The sequence below is a fragment of the Phaenicophaeus curvirostris genome, chromosome 12, assembly GCF_032191515.1.
Source record: "Phaenicophaeus curvirostris isolate KB17595 chromosome 12, BPBGC_Pcur_1.0, whole genome shotgun sequence".
NCBI classification, from domain to species: Eukaryota; Metazoa; Chordata; class Aves; order Cuculiformes; family Cuculidae; genus Phaenicophaeus; species Phaenicophaeus curvirostris.
Genome location: NC_091403.1, coordinates 19,158,838 through 19,166,146, shown reverse-complemented (window position 1 = coordinate 19,166,146; position 7,309 = coordinate 19,158,838). Strand labels below are relative to the sequence as shown.

The 7,309-nt window shown below is 60.3% G+C and overlaps 1 protein-coding gene across 1 annotated transcript; it reads left to right on the top strand.

Annotated features, from left to right (window-relative positions):
• Positions 1-3,112: 3,112 nt before the first annotated feature.
• On the top strand, positions 3,113-6,410 carry ISLR2 (immunoglobulin superfamily containing leucine rich repeat 2). Its single transcript, XM_069866426.1, has 2 exons — positions 3,113-3,252; positions 3,849-6,410. The coding sequence occupies exon 2, from the start codon at positions 3,859-3,861 to the stop codon at positions 5,956-5,958; it is 2,100 nt and encodes a 699-aa protein (XP_069722527.1). The 5' UTR covers positions 3,113-3,252; positions 3,849-3,858; the 3' UTR covers positions 5,959-6,410.
• Positions 6,411-7,309: the final 899 nt, after the last annotated feature.

The window sequence follows — 7,309 nt, the reverse complement described above, 5'->3', positions numbered from 1 at the left end:
TTGACAGCTTCAGAGTCTGTTCATCCATCCATCCACTCATCCACCCATCAGTTCACCCATCCATCCATCCATCCACCTACCTTCCCACACCTCCATCCTGCACCATCCTTTCATGGAGACCTCATCTGAGGGGATCAAAAAGCCACCACAAAGCCCTGCTCTTACTCCCTAAACTTGTCCCATGAGAGACTAAGGCACAAGTGGTGACTCAAATCCCACATATTGTGTCCAACAGGTGTGAATGGAGAGGTAGATGGATGGCATAACCCACGCCGTGCTGTTTCATGCTACAATGCCCTCCCAAATGTCTAGGTTAGGGTTTGGCCCTCTAGAGCATGAGGAGCAATGCGTTATTCATGCTGACACACAAGCCTCATCCCCTGACCCATTTCTAGCACAACATGCTGCCTCCAATGCTCTTGAAATGCTGCCACCATATCTAGGACACTTGGGTTTCTTCCTGTTCCACGATGAATGAAAGCATCTTGGGAAGAGCTCAGCGTAGTGAGATGGAAAGCAGCCAAGCCAGAAAGCACCTTCACTGTGTTGGCCGTGTCCTTGTGGCATTTTAACCTACTTTCATGTTCCTCAAAGCAGCTTTGCAGTCTTGCAGTCCCGCGTCTCCCAGCAGAGCTCTGCAACCAAGTCCCAGCCATGGATCGACACCATCAAGGGCTGAGCCATGGTCCCACAACCCCACATCAATATAGGGAGCCTGGGCTCCTTGAATTCTGTGTTCAGTTCTGGGCCCCTCACCACAAGAAGGATGTTGAGGCTTTGGAGCGAGTCCAGAGAAGAGCAATGAAGCTGGTGAGGGAGCTGGAGAACAGGCCTTATGAGGAACGGCTGAGAGAGCAGAGGCTGCCCAGGGAGGGGGTTGAGTCACCTTCCCTGGAGGGGTTTAAGGGACGGGTGGACGAGGCGCTGAGGGACATGGGTTGGTGTTTGATAGGAATGGTTGGACTCGATAATCCGGTGGGTCTCTTCCAACCTGGTGATTCTATGATTCTATGATTGTATGAAACCTGCAGCAAGGGGTGAGGAGCACTGTGGGTACGCATCTGCCTGTTTGAATACACCAAGCCCAAAGATTCTGGCCCGTTGACAGTGGGACTCCCTGCAGTGAAGCTTTGGAGAAGCTAAGAGCCTGTGGGCGTTCAGATAGTGAGCAGAATAGAAGGAAAAAAAATGCTTATGAGCCACAACTCCAAACCCCTGATGCCGTAATTCCCTGAGCTGCAAATTGCTAGTGCTCGGGGGAGTGTCACAGTGAGGGTGAGGGCATGCTTGGATGACCAGCCAGCCGCTGGGATGGAAAGGGAGTGAGTCATGGCTCAGCCCCAAGGGTGCTGAGAGCACCACGATGCTTCAAAGTCCTCTCCAGCAGGGAGGGAGGCGGGGAAGCACTGCCCTGCAGATGTCTGCACTGGATTTGAAGAGATGTGTCCCTCCTATTTGACCCCTCTGTGGAGCCCTGTAGCTCCACAAAGCGAGGTGGGCTTGTCCATCTGCTTGGGACAGTCCCCTGGACCATTCCCAAGGCTTTTCTGGGGGATGTTGGTTTGAGCTGGGCCAAAACTGTGCCAGGGGGCGTGGCAACAGCCGTGGTGGAGGTGGGCACCATGTAACACTCAGACAGCGTTGGCTCCCTTGCATGGAAACAAGGCGGTTTTGGTGGCCACACATCACTCTGGCAGCTCGCCCACCCTGTGGGAGCCAACCACCCATCAGCCCTAAGATCGCAGGGATGAAGGGAAACTGAGGCACGACTCACTTGGATCTAGGTGGTCCCCAGGGACTGGGCATCAGGCTGGGAGGCTTTGGACACGGCTCCCGGCAGGGATGAAGTTCCTGGACTTGGCATCAAGGATCAGATCTGGCATTTTGCCTCCTCGCAGCTTCCCTTCTGAGCTTCTCCAGCCATCACCTCCTCTCCTCTCCCCCCTCTCCTTCTTCTCGTCCTTGGGAGAACACGCCCACCCCCGTGGCCTCGAGGCGGGGATGCGGAGCCGAGTTCCCCCCCGGCTTGTACTCCGTCTGCGAGCAAGCAGGGAGGCTCAGAGACCCCCTTTCCCCCCCATTCCTCCCCACCCCAAGACCCCCGCAGCCCCCCGGGACGTGCCCCGGGGCTCCGTGCTGCAGGGCAGGGCAGCAGCTCCGAGTGGCTGTCGCGACAGAGCAGTGTCGGGGACACCGAGAGGACCGGGCTGACCCAGCCGAGCCTTTGCGGAGCCCCCCCTGCCTCCCGCCCCGGCAGAGCCCCCGGGAGCAGCGGCCGGTGGGGCGGGGATGCAGAGATGCTGGGGGCATAAAGGGAGGAGGTGGGGGGTGTCAGGAATCGATCCCGTTCACAAAATCAATGGCTCCTGGGGTTTCTCTTGGAAGGGGGAAGCGAGGAGCAGGGCTGGGGGGTGGGTGGAAGGGAGAACGGACCCCCACGTCGAGGAGAAACGGCAGAGGGGAGAAGGAGCTCTTCGTTATCTCGCCGTTCCGCGGGGTTGAAACCTTCAGGAGGAAGAGGAGGGAGAGCGGCCCCGTCCCGGGGACCCTCAGCAGCCCCCGTCCCCCTCTCGCCTCCTTCCCCCGTCCCCTCAAACGCTTCTTTGCCTTCGCTGAACGCGGGGGGCACCGGGAGGGCTGGCGGCGCCCCGAGCCCCGGTTCCCGCACCGAAAGCCCTTTCCGAAGGGCCCCGGGAGGAGGATGCGGGGAGCCGTGTCCCTGCCCCGACGGCATCGCCGGGAGGACCCGGGGGAGGCGACGGGGAGGGGAAAACGGGGAGCAAGGTGGGGGGGTGAATTCACGGGGAGGGCGTTTATTACGGGTATTTTTATTTTTTTTTTTTCGGAAGGGGGGGTTCCCGTGCCCGGCGGAGGCTGGCGAGCGGTGGGTGGGCGATGGGATGGGAAAGGGGTGGCGAGAAGGGAGGGGGCAGCCTTGCGGAGTGGGGGGGTGGGGGGCTGGCAGAAATGCTAATTCCTCCCTTCGCTCTCTCATCTCGGCAGCTCCAGTGCCCGTACGGCCCCGCTCCGGCTCGCAGCTCAGCCCGGAGAGGTGCTGGGGGACGGCTGAGGGGTGTGTGTGTGTCCCCCCACCCCGCCCTCCACCCCACCCTTTGCTCCTCGCCGCGCCCATCACCGTCGCGTCCGGGCTGGTGGAGGCTCCTCCGTGCCAAGGGGCTCCGGAGGAGGATGCGGAGAACCGGTAACGGCGAGGAGAAAGGCTGCGTGTTGCTTAACGCCACTTAGGAGCGGGTAAGGTGCGGGGTCACCCCCGGTGCGGCGAGGCTCGGGGTGGGGGGAAGGATGGGGGGAGGCAGGGATGAAGGGAGGCTTAGTGGGGAGAGGAAAATAGGGAAGGAGAAAACTAGGGAGAGATGGAGAAGGGAGAGGGGGAAAGATGGGGGGAGATAGGGATGAAGGGGGGCTTAGTGGGGAGAGGAAAATAGGGAAGGAGAAAACTAGGGAGAGATGGAGAAGGGAGAGGAAAAAGTAGGGAGAGGAAGAGCAAAAAGGCTGGAAGAAGAAAGAAAAGCAAAAGAAATAATAGACGGGGGGAAAAAAAGATAAATCGAAGCAGAGAAGAAAGCAAACGAGATTTAATTTCTTTTGCGGGGGAGGAAAGGGCAAACAAGAAAAGAAAAAGAGAGTGAGAAGGGCGGGGAAAGCAGAGAGGAAAGGGAGGAAAACGGGGGAGTGGAAGGGAAGGGGAAAGAGAAGGAGCGAGGGGGCAGCAGCTGAGGGGCACCGGGCACAGACAATGGGGCGCGGCCCCACCACCGCCTCTCACCGGGTGGGGAGTGGGGGTGGAGAGTGGAGGTGGGAGACCTGAGAACCCCTTGTGTCCCTAGGCAGGGGGAGATGGCCCCGCTGCTGTCCCTGTGGCTGGTGGCCCTGCTCGGCATGGCCCGGGCGTGCCCCGAGCCCTGCGCTTGCGTGGACAAGTACGCCCACCAGTTCGCCGACTGCGCCTACAAGGACCTTCAAGTGGTGCCCACAGGGTTGCCCTCCAACGTGACCACCCTCAGCCTCTCGGCCAACAAGATCACCTCGCTGCAGCGCCGTTCCTTTGTGGAGGTGACCCAGGTCACCTCCCTCTGGTTGGCACACAACGAGATCCGCTCCATTGAGACTGGTACCTTCTCCATCCTGGTGCAGCTGAAAAACCTCGACATCAGCCACAACCAGATCGTGGACTTCCCATGGCAGGACCTCTACAACCTCAGCGCTCTCCAGCTGCTGAAGATGAACAATAACCACATGGCCCTGGTGCCTCAGGGGGCTTTCCACACCCTGAAGGACCTCCGGTCTCTGCGTATCAACAACAACAAGTTCACCACCCTTGCGGAGGGTATCTTTGACTCGCTTAGTTCCCTTTCCCACCTGCAGATCTACAACAACCCCTTCAACTGTTCCTGCAAGCTCCAGTGGTTGAAGAAGTGGATGGACAGCACGCTCATCTCCATCCCTGAGAAGGACTCCATAGCTTGTGCCCTCCCGGAGCAGCTCCGAGGAGTGCCGGTGGGGAAGATGCCAGACGTGCAGTGCACCTCACCTACCGCACAGCTCACCTATTATCCCAACCTGGACACCACGGAGCTCTTCGATGGCTTCACCCTGACCCTGCACTGTGCTGTGACAGGCACCCCACCCCCTGAAGTAAGCTGGAAGATCCGCACCTCCAGCCAAACTCTGGAGCTCAATGGGAACCCGAAGGAAAGTGCTGGGAAGGATCTTCCCAAGCAGGACCCTGAGCGCTTCTTAGTCTTCAAGAATGGCACGTTGGTGATTCCCCACCTCAGCAAGAGGGAAGAAGGCACCTACACCTGCCTGGCCACCAATGAAATGGGGAGCAACCAGACCTCAGTCAACGTGGCTGTGGCAGGCACCCAGAAATACCCGCTGCAGCCTGGGAGGGACCCGATGGGGGGTAAGGCACAGCCAGGTGACAAGAAGCCTGGGGCCAAGGGAGCAAAGAACAGTGTGCTTATGCCAGATGAGAGAAACAAACCCCTTGGTCCCACCCGACAGAGCAAACCATCCTTGGCAGCTGGAACAGAGTCCACGGGAGATGAGCAAGTCCCTTTCCAACACCCTCCCTTTGAGAAGAAGTGTGGCTCCACACAAACCAGCAAGTACATTTCCAATCACGCTTTCAACCAGAGCGGCGACTTCAAGCAGCACACGTTTGACCTGGGGGTGATTGCTTTAGATGTGTCAGAGCGCGACGCTCGGGTGCAGCTCACTCCCACCTACATGCAGCCCGAGAAGGTCCACCTCAGGATGCTCTACCTGTGCCAAGAGAGGGACCAGGGCCACGCCTTGGTCCAGTGGTCCAAGATCGAGGAAGGGGTGAACTCGTACTGGTTCCAGGGCTTGAACCCTGGCACCAACTACTCTGTGTGTCTCACCTACCTGGGCGAGGACTGCCAGGTCCAAGTGGTCTTCACCACAAAAAAAGAAATCCCGTCGCTCATCATCATTGTGGTCGTGAGCATCTTCTTGCTGCTGCTGGCCACCTTACCTCTGATGGGGGCCACGTGGTGCCACCTCCTCTCCAAATACCACGGGAAGACTTACAAGCTCATCATGAAAGCCCAGAATCCGGACCAGATGGAGAAGCACATGGCTGCTGACTTTGACCCTCGTGTCTCCTACCTAGAGTCCGAGAAGAACTACAACCCCAGTGAGGTGGGAGAAGCGGACGTGGAGGAAGGAGATGATGAGGAGGAGGAGGACGATGAAGGAGGCAGGCAGAGGAGGAGGAGAGAAGCTGAAGGAGCTCTGGAGCTGGAGCGGGAAGGGAGTGTGGCAGCCAGCTCCATGGCGGAGTCGCAATCCAAAGCCAACGGTGAGGAGTTTGAGGTCCGTTCCGAGTACAGCGACAAGCTGCCGCTGGGCGCCGAGGCCGTCACCATCTCCCAAGAGATCAACGGCAATTACCGGCAGCGCCCCCGCTGAGCCTCCCCGCACCCCCTACACCCCCAAATCCCGGTCCCCACCACCCCCTGCCCCCCTCCCCACCTCCCGGGGCACCGCTGCTGGTTTTCTTCCGAGGAAAGACCGAAGCATCCTCAGCGACGTCCGCCTGACCTTCCTCCTCCTCCTCCTCCCTCAGGCAGCAGGTCCCGGGGGAAGGGGCTTCGCCCCGGGGATGCTCGATGCGGGCGGGATGTTTCTCCCACGATTTCGTTTCCGTTCCGGGCACCGGCGGCCGCTCCCTGTTCGGCGGCAACATCGCAACGATTCCCGGCCCCCCGCCCGCCTCTGCCTTCCACTTTTCCCATAATTTCTTTCCCCTTAAAGGACAAAAACGAAATTAAGAGAAAAAATGGGTAAAAGAAGAAAGCCCTGTCTCCCAAAACCTTTTTTTTTTTTTTTTTCTTCTTTCCTTTCTGGAAACGGTTCAGTCCCCGGCGGGTCCCCGCCGCTCCTCGGTCCCGTCCCGCCGCTCCCTCGATCCCCGGTAAGTCCCCTCCGCTCTCCGGTCCGGCCCCGCCGAGCCCCGCTGTGAATCCTGCCGCAGCCCGGTGTGGTCCCACCGCTCCTCGGCGTTATCCTCCCCGCCGCTTCCCGGTGGGTGCCCATCACGCTACAGCGCATCCCTATTTTTCCCGGTGGGTGCCGGGGCTCCCCGGTGCGATCCCATCCCTGTAGCCCTGTGGGTACCCGTGTGATCCCCATCCCCACAGCCCGGTGGGTACCGGTGCGATCCCCATCCCCACAGCCCGGTGGGTACCGGTGCGATCCCATCCCCATAGCCTGGTGGGTACCGGTGCGATCCCATCCCCATAGCCTGGTGGGTACCGGTGCGATCCCCATCCCCGTAGCCCGGTGGGTACCGGTGCGATCCCCATCCCGTAGCCCGGTGGGTACCAGTGCGATCCCCATCCCCACAGCCCTGTGGGTACCGGTGCGATCCCCATCCCCACAGCCCGGTGGGTACCGGTGCGATCCCATCCCCATAGCCTGGTGGGTACCGGTGCGATCCCCATCCCCGTAGCCCGGTGGGTACCGGTGCGATCCCCATCCCGTAGCCCGGTGGGTACCAGTGCGATCCCCATCCCCACAGCCCGGTGGGTACCAGTGCGATCCCCTCCCTGTTGCCTGGTGGGTGCCGGGTCTCCCTGGTACGATCCCATCCCCGTAGCCCAGTGGGTGCTGGTGCGATCCCCATCCCCGTTTCCCGTTGGTACCGGGTCTCCCCGGTGCGATCCCCTCCCCGTAGCCCGGTGGGTACCGGTGCAATCCCCTCCCCATAGCCCTCTGGGTACGGGTGCGATCCCCATCCCCATAGCCTGGTGGGTACCAG